Here is a 21,498-nt window from a genome sequence, read left to right on the forward strand (position 1 = left end):
GAAGTACTGCCTTTTAGAAAATGTTAATTCTCCCAATCCATAAACAGGGGATGTGCTTCCATTTCCCCGTGTCCTCTTTGATTTCGTGAAGCTTCTGTACCTCAAAAGATACAATGACCAGAATACAAAGGCAGTCTACAGAATGGCAAAGGATATTCACCCAATACCCGTTGGGTAAGGCTGATGATATCAAGAATTACAAGGCACAAGCTAGGTGAAGAAGCAGCTCTGATAGAGAAGGGAATCACCAAACAAAGGGTGCTAGGCGGGCCCACTAGGGATGGGAGATACAGGCTGAAAATAGACTATAGACTGAACAAGAAGCCTACTTAATACTTCAGAAGCAAACCACAACACCCAAAAAGAGAGAGCGAGCAAATGGGAATGCCCTGCCACAGTGCCAGGGTGGGGTGAAGGGGAAAGGGTGGGGGTGGTGGGAGGGATGTTGGGATCATTGTTGGTGGAAAATGAGCACTGGTGGAGGGATGGGCATTCGATCATTGTATGACTGAAACGTAAGCAAGAAAACCTGTAAGTCTGTAACTTTGTCTCATGGTGATTTCAAATAAAGTTAAATTAAATTAAAAAAATAGATAATAATAAATAGAATTTTTAAGGAACTCAGTTATTTATTTTGCTCTTTGAGTCACATTCAGCGATGTAAAAGGATTATTCCTGGCTCAGCTCTCAGATATTACTCTTTGCAGTGCTCAGGGAACCGTATGGGATGCCGGATATCAAATCCGGGTCAGCCACATCCAAGGCAAATACCCTACCCGCTGTACTATCGCTCCGGCCCCCTGGCCCTCTACCAATGTTTTGATGGGATTATTGATATTAGTTGTTGAGCTTTGTGAGGGCTTTACATAGCCTGAATAAGAGTCTTCATCAGATGAACTTACCATGAATCTTTGTTTCTTTCATTCTTTCTCCCCTCCCCTCCTTTTCCTTTTTGGGTCACACATAGCGACACTCAGTGGTTGCTCCTGGTTCTGCACTCAGAAATTTCTCCTAGTGGTGTTCAGGAGACCATGTGGGATGCAAGGGATCAAATCCGGGTCTACCGCATGCAAAGCTCGTGCCCGACCCGTTGTACTCTCACTCCAGCCCAACTCTTTTTTAATCCTGCCCCCAGTCCTGGTTTCGTTATTCTCTAGCGTAACTTTCAGACATCATTCTTTCCATTTTAGCTCGTTGGTTACCATTAAACTTCGAGATCAACTCTGCAGGACAAACATCCTCCTCTAATTAATTTCTGCAATTAAAATGGTAAACAAGGTACAGAGACCAGTTACAGGAGAACATTTTGCTTCTTTTGGAGAATAAAATCAATCAGTACTGGAAGGTAGGTCAATAGATAAACGTGAAGGATGGGAGGATGAATGGATGAATCAATCATCTAATGAATTGGTGGATCAATAAATCTATAGACAGGTGAGCGGATGAAAACATGGATGGAGAATAGAAGGAGAAATATTCAGATATACTTCCCACTCACTCAATAGTACAGAGTTTCTCTAGCAAATTTCACGTCTATAATGCTCACAAAACAAAGCATGTTCATATATATGTAAACATCTCCTCGAAGACATGTCACGACCATATGTTACAGGCAGTATTGAATCCACCAGCTCACGAAACCCAATCCAAACACCATCTGACTATTGCGAAGGACTGCACTAGCAATTTCAGAATCTGCCTCCTATAAATCACCCGAATACATAGGGGAGAAAAAGACAAAATACTGAAAACTTAATTCATACAAATTTTAACACAGGATTCTGAAAATCAAGTGAACTAAGAGAGATATTTTGGTGACTGCATTAAGTGAAGCACCAGATTGTGAAAAAGCAAGTGAACTAAAGGATATATTTTTCTAATAACATTCACCGAGGATGGGTAATTGCAATATGTTCCACATCAATGCTCCTACTAAAAATAAAATAATAAAATGAAAACACCACATTAGTGGACCTACCAAGGGAAAAATGTGCAATTTCACTGGGTTTAGCATTAAATGAATGTGGAGAGTCCTAACAAGGATATGCACTGGCTGATTCTTCAGAAGGAGAGAAGGGAAGCCTAAATTAGGAAGAAATAAGAACATTAGTGAAAAGTAAGCAGAAGAGGTCAGGAATGTGAGTTAGAGGGTACAGTTTAGCCTTGCAAATAGATGCCCTGGGTTCGATCACCCGCATCCCAAGTGGTCCCCCAAGCACTGCCAGGAGGAATTTCTGTGTGTAGAGCCAGACATTACCTCTGAGCATTGCCTGGTGTAACCCAAAGAGCCAAGAGACACAGACAGAGACAGAGACTGACACACAGAGAGAGAAATAATGAAAGTGAAGAGAATGAAAACCAAATTCATTGCACTGATCATTGAGAATCAGATAGCATTTAGCATGTTTAACTCAAGGATGCATCAGTTCAGTCCTTCCCAAATGATTTTAGGGAAAAAGGCTCTGTCTCAGGTTTCTCCAAACAAAACAGAGGCTGGCCACATACTTATTCAATTGCCACATCCTGCCTGGTCTTAAGCCAAGTAGATTCTATGAATCACCGTTCCTTAAGGGCAGGGTTAAGGAGCTGACTTGGAGAATAAAAGGGGGAGATCTGGGAGCTCTCCTCCAAAGTGAGTCTATCTGCTCTACACATTGGACCCCAGAGCCAACCACGACCACCTCCACCATGAAGCTGCTGACAGTCCTCATGCTCGCGGCCCTCCCCCTTTTCTGCTACGCAGGTGAGTCCTGACAGTGAAGGTACATTCTTTGGGTCAGGTTACCTTTGGATCCAGGGAAGAGCTTTCCAAGCTCTCAAAATGAGGATAGGGCAGCCCTAACACTGGAGACCAAGTGGGAGAGACAAAGAATTCACTACTGAGAGAAAATATGAAAAGATGTTACCTCCTGGCCTTGATCCATAACTGGATCCACCACAAGACGCTCTCTTGTTGGAGGGAAAAATCACATATCACAGATGCCTAAAAAGTGGGTTGCGAGCTGGTCTCAATATTTGAATGCGCTATCTTGTCATTCTCATTCAAGACAAATGGACAGATAGGTCTCTGGTGGGAAGCTTTACGGAAGGTTATGTCAGGATTGCTTCAAAACTAACTCAGGTCACCTCACAAACACGCATTTCTTGCATTCATTTTTGAATACAGAGAAACTGATTAGCAATGTTGAAGAGGCACGATATCCTAAAACTTGAACAGCAACAATCCTGGGAATGCTGCCTGATATTTAGAAAGAATAGAGGGAATATCGTGTGACCCTATAGAATGATCTGCTTATGCTCAATTAGTTGCCCAAAGTTCAGAGTACCTCTACTCAAAAAAGACATTCGAACAGCCAAATGAATTCAAAGGAGGGAGACGGGCTGAAGGATGTTTACAACCTTCAGGGAAATGCAGATGCTTGAGTGTCCTTTCCAAGGATTCAGAATTCACACCACCCAGTAAGAGCTTTCTGAAAGGGTCCCACCACTAAGGTGTCAGTAGAGGAAAACCTTCACCAGAGGCCTATTTGCAGGATGAGTTCTCTGGATTGGAGCCCTGTTTCCCATGCATTGTCCTCAGGTACTGGATGCAAACTCGTCAAGGAGGTGATTGACTGGACAATCGACGGTACCTTGAGCCCAGAAGCCTACGTAGAGCACCTTGCACCATACGTGGCAGACGATAATGGCGCCACTGCCGAGGCTCTAATGACCATGAAGGAATGTTTTAATAATCAGACAGCAGAAACCCAGGCCAACATAGCTGTCATGATGGTAAACTCACTTACTTCTCCTGCCTTTAGAACCACTGAGAAGGTCAGGCGGGTTGGACGTTGTCACTCTCTCAGAAACAGCCGGTGCAGATAAGGTCCGAGGGCATAGTTCAACACACAAAATGCATACCCGCATACACACCACTCGACGACAACAACAGCTAAGTTCAGTAGTGAGTGATTCTCTCTCTTTTAAACCGACAGCCTGAGTTAGAATGAACATTTCCATAGGCCATTTAAAACAGTCCAGGGTAGATGGGAAATGTTGTGAAAAGCCTACAGATGAATCTAAGCAGACCCTCCTACACGTACAAAATGGATCATCCTCGATCAAAGTGATACTAAATGGAATCACACATCCACAAAAAGATAAACAGCTCAAAACTCCTCTTTGACTTGCATTCAAAGCAACTAAGCATCTGAGCCAAAGGAGATAGAAAGGTTATTTTCCCCTGTCAGGTGAGGAGACAAACGGGAGCTACTTAACGCTGACGGAGTTTCATTTTTGCCCTTTTTTGAACCGGGTCTATACACTACATCCTATAGTCTTAATACCAAAAGTTCATCTATGACCAAAAGTTCACTTTACGCTTATGACCTAAACCCCATAACCAAAGCGTTCTATGTCATGGTATCCTAGTTATCATTTTAAGGCATCAAGCTAAAACCTATGACCAGTTGGTGATTATGGGTGTTACACTGAAACCTAGCTTGGGTCATAAATGGCTTCCATAGTGTGCAGTACCAATCTTTCGGTACATCCAAGGCTGTGGGAAAGCTTCAGACACTTTTTCCTGTTCTGATAGACAAGTGAATAAACCAAAGGAAGAAGTGTTCTGTGGTCTGAGGGAATTTGTCAAAGTGAGTTGAAAGTTTGAGTGATGTTTGTTTTTCTTTTCAGGAAACAATATATACCAGTCCTCAGTGTAAATTGTTCAAATGAAAAGGACGGCAGAGAATGCTTAGGCAACAACAGTCCAATGAGGCACACCCCAAATCTTACTTCTTTCCTAGCTTTTGATCTGCAAACTGCAAGACACCTGTTGAAACCTCAGATACATTTTCTTTTCAATAAAATGTCAGCAAACTAAACAAAAGTCTAAATCATTTTATTGCTACTTAGAAAAAGATGCTCTAAGGAGCTTATCTCTACCCTTGATGTACTCAAACACACACACACAAACGTGCAAAAAAATTGCCTGAGAGAACGCAGGAGTGAGAGACTGAAAATCCTAAAGAGCATTTGTTCCTCATCATCTGTTCCCAGGAAGTTGCCCTCTTGGGAAAAGGGCCCCCCGCTGCCTGGCCTCCTTGTTTTCACAGCACTGACCCTTCTGGCCCTGTCTCTAATTCTGGTGGGTGGGTCTGCTCACCTCCCTACTCCTGTGCAGCTCCCACCTGCACCCTGAACCCTACCTGCCTGCTCAGCTCCCTCTGTCCATTAGCCTGTTGTCAGGGATGGGATGTAGAAGAGAAAGTAGTTGGAAATAACTTCCCAGAGCTGTTCCCTACCGAGGATTCTATTATAATAGAATCCATATTAATCAGACACAAGGTATACGAAGGTTCACAAGAAGTACTAAAGGGGAACTTTCAAAGACAAGACCGTGGTCTCAAAGACTCATATTTTCCACAAGCCGATGACACTCAATTCCCTCCTCTCCATCTCACTCAATATTAAGGACTTGAAAATGCCATGAGGAAACACAGAGTGGCAAGCTAGATTTAAGAACATGTAACTAATTTCTGCTACCTACACGTGACATGTGTCAATAGTCCGGCTAAAGACAGGATTGAGGTCTACGTCTGGGAGACAATTGCCTTACTAAGCAATTGTGGCCATTCTTACACCAGGTGATGTCGACCTCAAATTGTCAAAGGAAAAGGGATCATTGTTAGTTAGTGGTTAGGGATTTATAGCTCATGAGGAATTGACAATCCTAAGCAATGATGCGCCGAATGTTGGACCATCAAAATCTTAAGGAAACTATTGATAGACCCGAACAACGATAATGAACTTAGAAAGAAAGGTCACTAAACTGAAGACCCTTCAGAAGGAAACCAATGCCTTCGGAATTCTAGAACAAATGAGTGTAAGGAAGAACACTCTCTGGACTCTTACATATTTCATTCAACTTTCAGTGCGCATGAACTCTTTCTATGAGAACAAGCAGTTTTTATGAATTTGTAGTTGGAAACAGAGGAGCTCTTCTGAAATGTTATGTGCAATGGGTCGACCACACATTTGCAATCATTCGGTTCATTCAAACCTTCCATAATAGTTCATGTGTTATCTCTATACCCAGGGGAAAAGTGCTATTTGCAGTCCAGAGAGATCCCAAAACATCTGTATGTAAACATTGGGAATCATGTGTCCATAAATGCTGACTTGAATGTTCTGTATGCACAACAAGAAATTTTCAAGAAATAAGGAGAGTTAAAGCAAAGGATATGACCACAGTTTAGAGGATCTCCTCAAGGGCTGGGGGTGAGACTCAGGTGGACCATGAGTGTTTGGTTCAACCAGGCCTTGAATGTGGTTTTTAATGCCTCAAGGACGCCTACGTCCTGCCGGTATAGCCCTGGTGGTGCCGAAAGTCCATTTTAGTTGTTGGAACTTCTGAGATCTGCCTGGAATTATCCAAGCCAATTATTACCTCTTCAATGTATAGACTATTCAGGCAAAAATGAAACTACCTGAATTTGTCACTTGGGATAATTGGAATGCAAATCGCTCACTGAAGTCTGCATGAAAGGATTACAAGTTGACTAGAAATGTCTGAATTTTCAGATTCCTCTCTATAATCTCCAAGTCTATAAACTCCACATCGTAGCACTGATAGATGGCACATAGATAATCAGGTAGTATCGCCAACAGGATTAGGTGGTGTCAAATACACATTGAAATAGTCTTGCTGATAGATTTCACTTTACTTTCTCTTTACTTTGATTACATTCAAACAAAAAAACTCACTATTATTGTTTGGAGTCCCCCGCCCCCAGAGTAGGACCTGCTGGAAAGGAAGCATTTGATAATTTGTTTTCCATTGCTGAGAATAAAGAGATATGAGCTCATGTGGCCACACATGCGGGGTTTGGGGATGGTGGGTGGTGGAATGGGATGGGAGGTGGTTTCCCGTTGTTCTTGGTGGTGAATATATGCACTGGTGAAAGGATGGGTGTTCGAGCATTATGTAATTGAGACTTAAGCCTGAAAGCTTTGTAACTTCACACATGGTGAGTCAATAAAAAAAATAGAAAACAAAGAAATAGACGTGCAGGCGTTTTGTCTCCCATGGCAGATAAATTTGTGACAAGTGACTCAGCTTGAAAAGGGAATTTATAGGAATAAATGTATAGCTATATGTTCTCCTATAAAGAAGACAGCCATCTCCAATTATTCTACCTCTTCTGTGCCGCTACGTTCAGAATTCTGGTGGAATATTCCAGGTTTGTTCTCGATTCTGAAGTTAGCCGTAGGGTTTTCCCAGTTTAGTCATGAATTGAACTAAAACTTCCTGAATTCACATTCAGGGCTGGAACTCTTCATCTTTTCATTGTTTTATTGAATCCTCGTGAACTACCGTTACAAAGCTTTCATGATTGAATATCAGTCCAACAATGATCGAGCACCCAACCCTCCACAAGGTGCATTTTCCACCCCAAATATTCCCAGCATCCCTACCGCTACCCCCACCCCTTCCAACCCCCTGCCTCTTTGGCACGCGCTCTCCTCCTTACACTCTCTCGACTTTGGAGCATTATGTTTTGCTATACAGATACTGAGAGACCATCAAGTTTGTTCCTTCGTGTACGTTCAGCACACATGTCCTATCCCCAGCGATCCCTCCAACCCATATAGAGCTAGTGGTCCCTTCGCCATTCCAAATGCTTTCTCTCCCAGCCCGTGAGGCAGGCTTCCAAAGCACTGGGATATCCTCCTGGCCATTGTCCGTACGGTCCTTAGGTCTTAGTCTCATATTATGTTATTTTATATTCCACCGAGAAGGTCGCCCAAAGAACTCCACATTGGGCCCCTTGGCCTAGAATGAAATGAACAGGGTTAGAGACTGTTTGAGTTTATCATGTCGACCAAGACCATCCATGGTAACTCACAGTTACAGAAGGCCGAATCAAAACGTTGGACATTGGAATCTCCCGGTGGACAGTTCAACAATTAGATTGACCATCACATCATATTCAATCGAAGGTTTTGCCAGACTGATGTCTCTGTGTCCCAAAATTCCAAAAGGGATTGGACCAACGTCCCTTTTGTGCAATATTGTACATGACAGATCGGGGAGAAAGGACTGCAAAGATTAAATTTAAGAGGAGAACTCCTAGAATAACCCCCAACTGGGTGCTCTTTGGCACTATTGCTGCCATGTGGGAAGATGCCGTCGAAGACAGCATTAATGAGGAATATGATTGACTGGTTCAGCATCCTAAATGATTTCGCGAGAAATGCCGATAGTGGCAAATCCACAAACAGACGCCTGTCTTTGGAAACGCTCGAGCTCACTCACCAACAGGGTTTGCACGAGCTGCAGGAAACCACAAGTTAACGTCTGAGCTCAAAAGCTGTGCAGAGAAGCGACAAATCTTCAAAGACCTCAGTGAGAGAAGAGCAGCAGTGTTGGCCAATGTAGCAGAAGCCGAGAAAAGTATTCGCAACGCTCGCATGTCTAAAACACCAAGAGGACTGCCCTCCAATGTCCTGATGGATCTATCACATCTTCCAGAATGGTAATGGAGAGGATTATTCATGCCTTTTACATGGATCTCTTCGATAGCCACATCCACCTGCCTACATACCAAATTTCACAGGATAGATAGGTCGTTCCCAAGGTCCTCTCTTCTGAAATCCGTCATCCCATTTCAGAACAGTAGTTGAGGGACAACCAGGCGAGAAAGCCAGGTTTCTTTGCTGATGACATCGTTCTCATAATGGCAAACATTGGCAAAGTGGCCCAAATTCTGGCTGATTTCGACTGCAAGTGTGGCAAGGTCGGACTGCAGCTGAATCTCAGCAAAACGATATTCATGAAAAACAAACTAGTGCCTGAGATTCCATTTGCTCTAAATGGAATGCAGCACCTTTGTGCACCTGCGTCAAGAACACAACACGAGAAACGACTTGGCACCAGCATTGCACAGGAGGAAGAAAGCAGCATGAAATGCTTTCGAGAGCGTCGAAGATGAGGGTAAGAGGATGAAGAACCTGGGGCTCCAGGCACTTCTTTTCGACTCCACGGTTGTTCCTGCACTAAAACCTCACAGAGAGCGTGCTCCGTGGCCCTGAGCACCCCGCGCTTCCCTCCCCTGCGCACTGCTGGCCGAGTGGCCGGCACGTCGACCCCAACCGCCGCCGCCATTCTGTCTTCTGGCAAAGGTCTGTGATGCTCCCTCGACCCGCCATTCCGGACCCAGCCTGCTCCAAGGCCCTGAGCACCCCGCGCTTCCCTCCCCTGTGGACTGCAGGCCGAGTTGACCGCTGCTGGATTGTGGGAAAGGGGCGTGGCCTAAGAAACGTGGGCGTGGCCTCATTACCCGAGGCGGCGGCAGATAGTTCCCTCAACGTCCTATCGAAGACAAACATCCTAGCTATTTGCAAGCAGTAGGACAATAAAACACAAGACTTCACATAAGGATTGAAGGAAACATCTCAGTAGGAGACCACATTTAACAACCGGCAAATAAAAAGCCAACCACTATTAACTGAGCCTATCCACAATCCTTTTTCGCAACAAAAGGAAACAGGGACAGTCATCTTCAAGGGCCCTCTTTCATACCACCACAACAACATGAAGAAACAGCGAAAATCCCCAGTGCAAGCAGAGGACGATCAAAGGAATCCGGAAACCTCAATGGGCGTTTCCTACAAAATTGACCTCTCTGAGAAAGAATTCAGAGTTGAAATCCTCAACATGTTCAATGAACTCAATGCAAAGATGGACAACTTCAATGAAGAACTGGCAGAAACAATACAACAGACAGCCGAGAAAATACGGGAAGATATGAGAGCAGAAATAAAAAACCTTCAAAAAGAAATGAAGGATTCGGTACATGAAATCAAAAACTCTCTGGCTGCCCTCAACAATAGGATGACTGCAGCCGAAGACAGAATCAGTATGCTTGAAGATGAGCTGCAAGAGGCCTACAGGCAACAACAAACCATGGCAAGAGACCTCAAAATAGCTCTAGCCAGAATCAGAGTCCTAGGGGATGATTTCAAGAGGAACAACATTAGAATCATTGGACTACCAGAACCACAGGGAACCAACCCCAACGAAAAAGACACAGTCAAACAAATCATTGTGGAAAACTTCCCACAGCTGGACAATGCGGGCATCCAGATTTAAGGCGCCCGAAGAGTGCCAGCTAAAAGTGATCCTAACAGAAAAACCCCAAGACATATCATAGTTACAATGATGAACATCGTTCAGAGAGACACAATACTGCAAGCAGCAAGGTCCAAGAAGGAAATTGCATACAAAGGAGCACCCCTTAGACTCACAGCAGTCCTATCAGAGGAAACCCTCCAAGCTCGAGGGCAATGGTGGGATATAGTGAAAAAACTCAATGAAATCAACGCTTCACCAAGAATACTTTATCCGGCTAAACTCTCATTCAAACTAGAAGGAATCATACACTACTTTGGGGATAAGCAACAGCTCAGGAACTTCATAGACTCAAAACCAAACCTAAAAGAAGCACTAAAGGGGCTATTGTAAGACAAGAACAACCCCTACAAGCACAACACACCCTTGCACAAAGACGGCACAAAATCCCATAACAATAATCTCCCTTAATGTCAATGGTCTGAATTCACCAATTAAGAGACACAGACTGGCAAAATGGATTCAGAGACTGAACCCAACATTCTGATGCCTGCAAGAAACACATCTGAATAGCCAGAACAAACACAGACTCAAAGTCAAAGGATGGAAAACAATCCTGCAAGCAAACAAGTCCCTCAAGAAAGCTGGGGTGGCGTTAATAGTATCAGACAACATAGACTTCAGGTTGTAAAAGATTAGAAGGGATAGTGAAGGCAACTTTTTATTAATCACAGGATGTGTACATCAGGAAGAAATCACACTCGTAAATGTCTACGCACCCAATGAGGGACCAGCTAAATACCTACAACAGCTGCTAAGAGACCTTAAGAAGGACATCTCGAGCAACACAATAGTAGTTGGAGACTTCAACACTGCACTGTCTCCTCTGGACAGATCAAGCAGATTAAAACTAACCAAGGAAATACTGGCTTTGAAGTAAGAAATAGAAGAGAAGGGCTAATAGATCTATACAGGGCTTTATATCCCCCCAAAAAGGAATACACATTCTTTTACAGTGCACATGGAACATTTTCTAGAATAGACCATGCCCTAGGCCACACAGCATACCACAACAGAATCAAAAAGATAGACATTGTACCAGCTATCTTTTCAGACCATGATGCACTGAAGATAAAACTTAATCGTGGACAGATGCAGAAAACCAAATCAAACACCTGGAAATTAAATAGCTCGATATTGAACAATGAGTGGGTCAGGAAGGAAATCAAGGAAGAAATCAAGAGGTACCTGGAAACAAATGAGAATGAAGACACGAGCTACCAGAATCTGTGGGACGCAGCTAAAGCCGTTTTAAGGGGACAATTTATAGCTCTGCAAGCATATCTCAGGAAGGAAGAAAGGGCCCACATAAATATCTTGACTTCACAGCTCAAGATCTTAGAAAAGGACCAACAAAACGTGCCCAAACCAAGTAGAAGGAAAGAGATAATAAAACTTAGAGCATAAATTAACGACATGGAAACCCAAAAGACAATCCGAAAGATCAATGAAACCAAGAGCTGGTTCTTCGAGAAAACAAACAAGATTGATAAACCACTAGCAAGACTCACAAAGAAAGAGAGAGAGAACCCTTATAAGCCGAATCAGAAATGAAAAGGCGGACATCAAAACAGAAACCAATGAAATTCAAAAGATCATCAGAGACTACTTTGAAAATCTCTATGCCACGAAACAAGAGAACCTAAATGGGTATAGAAGGGACCTCCTAAATATAGTCAAAGCCATTTATCACAAGCCAATGGCAAGCATTGTTCTCAATGGGGAAAAACTAAGAGCCTTCCCTCTGAGAACAGGGACGAGACAAGGATGCCCACTCTCTCTACTTCTGTTCAATATAGTACTGGAAGTACTTGCAACAGCGATTAGGCAAGAAAAAGATATTAAGGGCATTCAGGTAGGAAAGGAAGAAATCAAGCTCTCACTATTCGCAGATGATATGATACTATACCTAGAGAACCCTAAAACCTCTTCCAAGTAACTCCTAGAAACAATAGACTCATATAGTAAAGTTGCAGGCTATAGAATCAATACTCAAAAGTCCATGGCTTTCCTATATGCAAATAATGAGAGAGAAGAAAGTGACCTGAGGAAAGCAATCCCATTCACAATTGTGCCTCAAAAAATCAAGTACCTTGGAGTCAGCTTAACAAAGGAGGTAAAGGACTTGTATAATGAAAACTATAAAACACTACTTCAGGAAATAAAAGAGGACACAAGGAAATGGAAAGACATCCCCTGCTCATGGATTGGGAGAGTTAATATTGTCAAAATGGCAATTCTCCCCAAAGCATTGTACAAATTCACTGCGATTCCTATAGGAATACCCTTGACATTCTTCAAAGAAATGGAGCAAGCGCTCCTGAAATTCATATGGAACAATAAGCCCCCACGAATAGCTAAAGCAATCCTTGGGAAAAAGAAAATGGGAGGAATCAACCTCCCCAACTTCCAACTCTACTACAAAGCGGTAGTCATTAAAACAGCATGGTATTGGGACAAAGGCAGAGCTGCAGACCAATGGAATAGGGTTGAATACTCTGACATACACCCCCAAATATATGATCATCTAATCTTTGATAAGGGAGCAAGAAATGTGAAGTGGAGCAAGGAAAGCTTGTTTAACAAATTGTGCTGGCAAAACTGGACGGCTAGATGCAAAAAAATGGGCTTAGAACTCCATCTATTACCATGTACAAAAATCAGATCAAAATGGATTAAAGACCTCAACATCAGACCAGAATCCCTAAGGTACATTGAAGATAAGGTCGGCAAAATTGTATAACTGAGATTTACACCTGAAAACTTTGTAACTTTCCACATGGTGACTCAATAAAAATTTTTAAAAAAATAAAATAAAAAAAAAGATAAGGTCGGCAAAACCTTCCACGACATTGAAGCCAAAGATATCTTCAATGCTGACACTCCACTGGCCAAGCAAGTGACAACAAAGATAAATAAATGGGACTATCTCAAACTAAGAAGCTTCTGCAACTCAAAAGAAACAGTGACCAAAATACAAAGACAATCTACAGAATGGGAGAGGATATTTATGCAGTACCTATCCGATAAAGGGTTGATAACAAGGATATACAATGCACTGGTTGAACTCCACAAGAAGAAAACTGCCAACCCAATCAAAAAATGGGGTGATGAAATGAACAGAAACTTTTCCAAAGAAGAAATCCGAATGGCTGAGAGGCACATGGAAAATGTTCAACATCACTAATTATCAGGGAGATGCAGATCAAAACAACGAGATATCATCTCACACCACAGAGACTGGCCCACATCCCAAAGAACAAAAGCAACCGGTGTTGGCGTGGATGTGGGGAGAAAGGGACTCTCCTTCACTGCTGGTGGGAATGCCGACTGGTTCAGCCCTTTTGGAAAACAATATGGACGATTCTCAAAAAGTTAGAAATTGAGCTCCCATTTGACCCAGCAATACCACTCCTGGGAATATATCCCGGAGAGGCAAAAAGGTATAGTAGAGATGACATCTGCATTTCCATGTTCATTGCCGCTCTGTTTACTATAGACACAATATGGAAAAAAGCAGAGTGCCCGAACACAGATGATTGGCTAAAGAAACTCTGGTATATTTACACAACGGAATACTACGTAGCTGTCAGAAAACATGAAGTCATGAAATTTTCATGTAAGTGGATCAACATGGAAAGTATCATGCTGAGTGAAATGAGTCAGAAAGAAAGAGACAGACATAGAAAGATCGCACTCATATGTGGAATATAAAGTAGCTGAGAGGTGCAAGCCTACAATGTTGCGATTCCTGGCAGACATTTCTCTGGGCTTAGTTACAAAAATACTAAAATACAGAAATCCAAAACTATGCTGCTGCTAATGCGGCCTCCTGACCTCATATCTCTTCATTCTCAGCAATGGAAAACAAATCGCCAAATGCTTTCTTTTCAGCAGATCGACTTTAGGGGGGAGAAACTCCAAATCAATAATAGTGAATTTTTTGTTTAAATATGGAATGTTATCAAAGTAAAGTGAAAGTAAAGTGAAATTTACCAGTTACACATGCGGGGTGGGGGACTGGGGAGGTGGGGGGGAAGGGGGAGGTATATTGTGATTCTTGGTGGTGGAATATGTGCACTGGTCAAGGGATGGGTGTTTGAGCATTGTATAACTGAGACTTTAACCTGAAAGCTTTGTAACTTTCCACATGGTGAATCAATAAAAGAATTAAAAAAATAAATAAAACCTCACAGACCTGGGCACTACAAAGACAGGATGAGAACACTATTCGAGTATCACAAAGGGAATTGAAAGATCTATGCTTGGAGTATCTCGTTTCACTCAAGTGAGAGAAGGAATCTGGTGTTCCGACATCTGTCGAAGGTCAAGAGTCAGGGACACTGTCTCGTTTGCCAAGACGTCAAAAATCAGATGGGCCAGAAACATAATGCGATTCAGAGATGACCACTGGACTTGAGCTCTTACCCACTGGATTCCACGGGACATCAAAAGACTGCGTGACCGCCCACCAACAAGATGGTCAGACTTCGTTGTCAAAATCCTGAATGAACGATTTAATAAGGCTCTTCGTCTTCCTGGAGTGAACAGATATCATTGATGTCTACATTAGCACGCGCATGGAAAAATGGAGACTACTGGCGCCCTCTCGAGCAAATTGAAGGTCAATGGGATGACAAGTGATACAAGTGATATATTCCACAAATTGAGTGCACTCAATCTATGTCAGTCCCTCCCTTTCTGACTCCTTTTCACTTAGCATGTCCATCCATTTACAAGCAACTCTCATGACTTCATCATTCCTAACAGCTGCGTAGGATCTCAATGTGTAGATGTACCAAGGTTTCTTGAACCAGGGAACTGTTCAGGGTACTTGGGTTGTTTCGACATTCTGGTTATTGTGAACATTGTGAAGAGTGCTGCAATAAATGTGCAAATGCAGATGTCATTTCCACTGTTCTACTTTGCATCCACGGGACGTTTTACCAGAGGTGGTGTTGCCGGGTCATACGGAATATCAATATCTAGTTTTTGGAGCAATGTCCATATTGTTTTCCAAAAAGGCTGGACCTTCGGCATTCCCACCAACAATGAAAGAGAGTCCTATTTTCCCTGCATCTACGCCAACACGGGTTGTTCTTGTTCTTTCTGATGTGTGCCAGTTTCTGTGGTGTAAGATGATATTACATTGTTGTTTTGATTTGCATGTCCCTGACGAATAGCGGTGCAGAGCAATTTTTCATACAATATTGTCCATATGCTTTTCTTGTTTAGAAAGTTTCTGTTCATTTCCACTTCCCATTTTTCAATAAGATTGGAGGGTTTTTTCCTTGTAAAGATCAACCACTGTCTTGTATATGCTGCATGCTAAGTCCCCATCTGATGAATATTGGGTAAGTAATTTTTCTCATTCGGTGGGCTCTCTGTATTTTGGTCACTGGTCTTTTGTTTGTTTCTTTCTTTGTTTGTTTGTTAATGTGCAGGAGCTTCTTAGTGTAATGTAGTCCCACTCGTTTATTTTTGTTTCCAAGTGGTTTTTCATCCTTGAAGATGCTTTGAGTTTCAATAGCATGGAGCGTTCTTCCTACATTGTCCTCCCTGTAACTTGTGGATTCAGTTCTGATACTGAGGTCTTCAATCCACCTTGATCTGACTTTTGTGCTTTTCATTAGACAGAAATCTGAATTCATTGTTTTGAATGTAGCTGTCCAGTTTTCCCAGCACCACTTGTTAAATAGGTTTCCTTGGTCCCTTTCAGATTCCTTGCTCCTTTATCAAAGATTACGATTTTCTTGCTCATTCTCAACACTTTGATACAATCTCGTACTAGAAGTACTTGGCATGGCGCTTACGCCAGAAGAAGGTATCAAGGGAATCCAAACAGCAACGGAAGAAGTCAAGCTATCACTATTTGCAGATGACATGATGATATACTTAGAAAATTCTACAGCTTTGTAGAAAAGCTCCTAGAAATAATAGGCATGAACGCTAAAGTGGCAGGTTACAAAATCAATACACAGAAATCCATGGCTTTATGCCGAACAAATATTGAAAGAGAAGAAAGATATATTTCTAAAAATATCCAATTCACAATAGTGCCTCAGAAAATCAAATACCTTGGAATCAGCTTAATTACAGAGGTGCACAGGGCTGGAGTGTTAGCACAGCCGTTAGGGAGTTTACCTTTCACGCGGCCAAACCTGGTAAGGTTCCCAGCATTCCATGTGGCCCCCGAGAACCGCCAGGGTTTAATCCTGAGTGCAGAACTGGGACTAAATCCTGTGCATTGCCAGGTGTCTCACACACACACACACAAACACACACTTACACACACACCAACCCTCAAGAGGTGAAGGACTTATCCAAAGGAAACTGCAAAACTACAAAACACTGCTTCAAGAAATGAAAGAGGACACTAGGAAATGATGGAGACACACCTCCTGCGCCTGGAGAGGGAGGATTAACATTATCAAAATGACAATACTCTCCGAAGCATTATACAGATTCAATGCATTCCCTACAAGGATACCCTTGATATTTTCCAAACAGACAAAACACGCTAGAAATTCATATGGAGCAATAAAGCCCCTTGAATAGCAAATGAGATTTTGAGAAAAAGAAGATGGGTTGCATCACCTTCCGAAACTTCAAGCTGTAGTACAAAGTAGTAGTCATTCAAACAGCATGGTTCTGGAATAAAAACAGACCCGCAGACCAAGCAAGAGAGTTGAATATTCTGACACCGACTCACAAGAATATGATCACTTCATCTTGATAAAGTGCTGGCACTCTAGAGTTGTGAAACTTCAGTAGATGCTCACCCTCATTTTCCACATGAAGTGTGGTTAATACCGGATGTTTAGTTTTGATGACAGCGCCTCCCCTGGAAGGAAATTTGCTAGGATCACTGAATGAAAACTGGGAAATTGAGGGTTTGAGATTTCTAGTATGAGATATGCCAGAGGGTCTCAAATGCATACCTTTCCAGGAGCCTGGCAGTCATGCCCAAGAATGGCCTCTACTGCCATATAAACTCAGGAATGGCCATGGACGCGAGAGAACCAAATAAACCTCAGTATAGAGCACCAAGCTGTAAGGATGCCTCCACACGTGACACCAGCCGAGTTTACCTTGGGCAACTCTGAACAGGGCTGGTGAACCCACCACACCTTCTAAAAGAGCCCCGGCAGCCGAAAACCTCCAGAACCCAATCACTGCCTTGCTCATGGCTGATCTCCACAGGCTCTGAATACGCCCCTCACACATGAGAATGGATATGTGGAAAAAGCCAAGGATGCAGGTTTTGTAACTGAAATCTCCAGGCTCTTGTGGAGTCAGGAACGGGTGGTCCCCTTCCACTCCATGTTCTTCTGAGAGCCTCACAGTCATTCCCAAGAGCTGCCTCTATTACAACAGAAGCTCCTTAAAAGCCACGATCCAGAGACTCACAAATAAATCTTGGAAGAGAGCAATATTCTGTATGGATGCCTCGTGTGACCAAAGTCAACATGCAGTTAAAAATTTAACTCCAGGGTGCCTGAGCCGTTTTATAGCGGGCGGGTTATTTTGCCTTGCCTGGGATCGATCTGGGTTTGATCCTCTGCATCCGATATGGTTCCCCAGCACTACCGGATGGTAATTGCTGAGTGTAAAGCCAGGAGTGACCCTGAGCATCGCTGGGTGTGACTCAAAAGCAAACAAAAATTAATTAACTGCATCTCTAGCACCCTATCTAAAAGTTCAGAAATTTTGGAACATGACATCTCATTCTCTAATCCATTGTTCTATCAGGGGTGGCACACCACATTTGCTGGGGTATAAAGTAAAGGCAATAGATCTCAATGTAAAATATATATGTAAATGTATATTTATATGTAAATATATGCGCACAAGACTCAACCTCTAACAACATTAGTCCACCTCGAACAACATTAGTCATCTCTGATTCACGGGTTTAATGAGACCAAAGTCAGATACAACAATCTTCACACACTTTCCTCTAAGGAAAACTTTTGGGATCATTTTCAGCGGATTCTTCATAACAAGCAATACAAAATAAATTCTTTAGGATGTATATTTTGATCACGTATGGTTGGTGGAGTGGAAATTTGTAAGAATGGTGATGGGAAAGGTTAATGATGGTGATTGGTGGTGGAATATTTAATGTAATCAAGTATTGTGAACAATTTCAGAAAATAACATTTTTAAAGGAAGCGAATAGTCGCATGCTACCGATTTAGTGTGATCCCTGTACCATGTCATCTCCAGAACATTGCCAAATCATGATGTGAAGTACTTCCCCCACCTGAGCACAGCCCGGTGTAGCCCTGGAGGCCCCAGACCCCTGCTGGGTTGACTCCGGAAATACATCCCTGATCCTGTAACTTTCCTGCAGGTCTTCATCCTGGGGACCTCACATTAGATTAGCAGCCTATTGGGCAGAGAATTGTAGGGTGTTTTTAGGAGGCCGTCCTCAAAAACAATGAATAAAACCCCAAACCAACTTGCCATCCCCCGCAACTGGAAAATATGCTCTTCACAGAGTCTTGTAATAAATTAGTGCCAGGGATGACATATCCTTAACAAAATTAAACTTCAAAGTCAATCAACATAATCTCTCTAATTTCTAAGTCAAACATCACGCTGATGTCACCAAGAGTCCCAGTGAAGCATGTTTGTTTTCCTGATTGTGAACACAATGTGCTTCTGATTTGGGTCTGCTTTGAGATGAATCTGCAAGGTAGAGATCATTCACTTCCTATGACTTATTTGGATCACACATCATTACTGTGGCTCTGTTTTCCTAGGGGAAACTGAATGTGGGTAAAATGGTTTTATGAGGCTGTGGATACTGCTGTATTTTCCCCAGAGGTGCAAAGTGGCTCTGGACTCTTCCACGGGACACCTAAAGGCAGTTGTCCATTGAATTTTTCTTCTATTCTGCTGAGCATCAAACTCATCACAGGTGCCCTTTTGACATGTGGACTTTCACACTTTCAAGGATGTGTCCTGGGTTCTCTCCGCTCTGGAGCACAGAATTTCCCTCTGCGCACAAACTTTAAGCTATCTCTCCCTTTCTCTCCCTTTTATCCCCCCAATTGGCTCACAAGAGCAGAATGTTGTTATCTTCTAGAGGTTCAATATTACTGCATAGTATTCATGACCAAAGTGACAAGTCCCTCCACCTGAGCCCACTGGATCCTTTCTGTCAGCTCTCTCCGTCTAGTGGTCTCCTCGCTTCTCTGTCAGAATCTCAAGGTTTGTTTTTAATGGATATTGTTCTCTTGCTTTCATACTTGACATTTCTCATATGAGTGACAGATCTGCTATTTGTCCTTCTTCTTCTGGCATAATCTGCTTAGCATAATCCTATACATATCTACAACAAAACAGTACTGTTTTTCTAAGTTGGACAGTATTCCATGGTGATCATGCACGTCTGTTCTAGGTGCATGATTGCAGCTGGGTTCTTTGTAGTTTGGGGCTCCTGAAAATAGAAGAGTAATGAATAGAAGCACTAATTTAGCTGCCTGAAATATTGTTCTTTGTCATGCTTATTAGATACCTAAGAGAGGATTGTTAGATAGAAGGGTAGGTCTTTTGGTGCGGTGGATTTCTACATAGTTTTCCACATAGGGTAAAGAGGATGATATAGTCCTACCAATATGAATAAAATTCCCCTGCGTTTCCATGTTGTGATTTTATGCTCTAATTTTTGTTATTTCTTTCCTTCTGACTGCTTTGGGCTCCTTGGTTTGTCCGTTGGTAAGGTCTTGAGCTGTGAACTCTAGTTATTTATGTGGACCCTTTGTTCCTTTCTGAGGAATGATTGGAGAGCTATAAATTTTCCCCTTCGCACAGATTTAGCTGCGTCCCATAGTTTCTGGTAACTCATGTCTACGTTTTCACTCGTTTCCAGGTATCTTCGAGTTTTTCCTTGATTTCCATTGTGACCCTCTCATTGTTCAACATTGTGTTGTTCAATTTCTGTTGTTTGGTTTGGTTCTCCGTGTCTGTGCTTGCTAAACTTCTATCTTCAGTGCATTATGGTCTGTAAAGATTGTTTGTTCAATTTCTATCTGATTCTACGGAAATGGTTTTTGTTGTTCTTTTTCTGTTCTTTGTCATCATTATTTCAGTCCTAAGAGTAGAAATGGTGGATAGAGCGGTAGCTTTATTTGCTGAGATTGGGCGGACGGGTAGAATCTCTACATAGTTTACCACGAAGGGTGAAGCCAATTAGAGAGTCTCTCAATATGAATAAAAATTCCTTTACTCCACATCACCGGGGTGCTTGGTATTTTTGTACTTTTTGAAATTGGCATTTCTGCTTTAAGTGACATGTTAGTGTTGTTCTGACTTTAAGTTATCAGAGTATCAGTGCTGACGAGTTTTTCCATGTCCTTGTTGGTCACCTTATATGTTTTCATTGAATAAGTGTCTGTTCAGCTCTACTCACTTTTCCATTTTTCAATAATTTTTTCTTTGCTCTTCAGTTTTCTAAGATCCTTATGTATTAAGATATTCCCTCTTACATTGTCAGAATTACTCTCTGTGACTATTTTCTCTGATTCAGTAGGATGCTCTTTTGTTTTGTTGGTAGCGTATTTCACAGTGCAGACGATATTTTGCTTGATGTCATCGTCATGATTTACTTTGGTGTTTGTACCTGCCAGTCGAGATGGGTCATGTAAAACAATGTGAAGCCTGTATCATTAAGTTCTTACCCTCAGCAATATATCGTGTGTTCTGGTCAAACATCAAAATCCTTCATGTATTTTGAATGAATGTCTATGCATGATGTGAGAGACTTAACCAAGTACTCCTGTGTGTGATAATGTAGTTGTCCGAGAACTAGTTTTAGAGAATTTCCTTGATGCCATATATATCCCTAGTCCTTTCATTTTACTTTCCTGCCTATATATCTGAGGGCTTATTTTCATCCCCTTCTTCGGACTCTGTAGGCATGAGTATATGCTTACTTGGTCTACTATCACATTGTTTGCATTACTATACTTTTAGAGTGCAGTTGAAGTAAGCGATGCGATGCCTCTCCTCATACACTCAACCTTTCCCTCCATCAGAACAACTGAGTAGATTTGAAAATCTTTGAAATTGCATACAAATTTTAGCAATGCCACTTCCAGATTCAGCACTTTCTTACTTTTTTGGAGGTCTTTGTAATATCAATTGGGGAAAGCTTAATGAACAGTGAAATAATTTGGAGCCTATGGCTGGGCTATCCATGCCTTTTCGTTTCTCAGAGAGAATCATTATCATACTGAACCAACCAAGATCTTTGAGACAGGTATGTGGATTTTGAAGCAGGCCTTGGATGAGAAGCTGCTTGAGATCTGGCTGGC

The 21,498-nt window shown here is 42.3% G+C and overlaps 1 protein-coding gene across 1 annotated transcript; it reads left to right on the top strand.

Annotated features, from left to right (window-relative positions):
* Window positions 1–2,622: 2,622 nt before the first annotated feature.
* Window positions 2,623–4,870, top strand: LOC129406096 (mammaglobin-A-like). Its single transcript, XM_055143937.1, has 3 exons — window positions 2,623–2,743; window positions 3,581–3,774; window positions 4,675–4,870. Exons 1-3 carry the CDS (start codon window positions 2,689–2,691, stop codon window positions 4,714–4,716), a joined length of 291 nt encoding a protein of 96 aa, XP_054999912.1. The 5' UTR covers window positions 2,623–2,688; the 3' UTR covers window positions 4,717–4,870.
* The last annotated feature ends 16,628 nt before the right edge of the window (window positions 4,871–21,498 follow it).

This window comes from Sorex araneus, chromosome 6, assembly GCF_027595985.1.
Source record: "Sorex araneus isolate mSorAra2 chromosome 6, mSorAra2.pri, whole genome shotgun sequence".
Taxonomy (NCBI): domain Eukaryota; kingdom Metazoa; phylum Chordata; class Mammalia; order Eulipotyphla; family Soricidae; genus Sorex; species Sorex araneus.

What these genes read in the sequence shown, in the direction of transcription:
- LOC129406096 (XM_055143937.1), top strand. Translation starts at nt 2,689, where the DNA reads ATGAAGCTGCTGACAGTCCTCATGCTCGCGGCCCTCCCCCTTTTCTGC. An exon ending in CCCCCTTTTCTGCTACGCAG is followed by an intron (nt 2,744 to 3,580) that starts GTGAGTCCTGAC and finishes CATTGTCCTCAG; the next exon opens with GTACTGGATGCAAACTCGTC. An exon ending in CCAACATAGCTGTCATGATG is followed by an intron (nt 3,775 to 4,674) that starts GTAAACTCACTT and finishes TTTTCTTTTCAG; the next exon opens with GAAACAATATATACCAGTCC.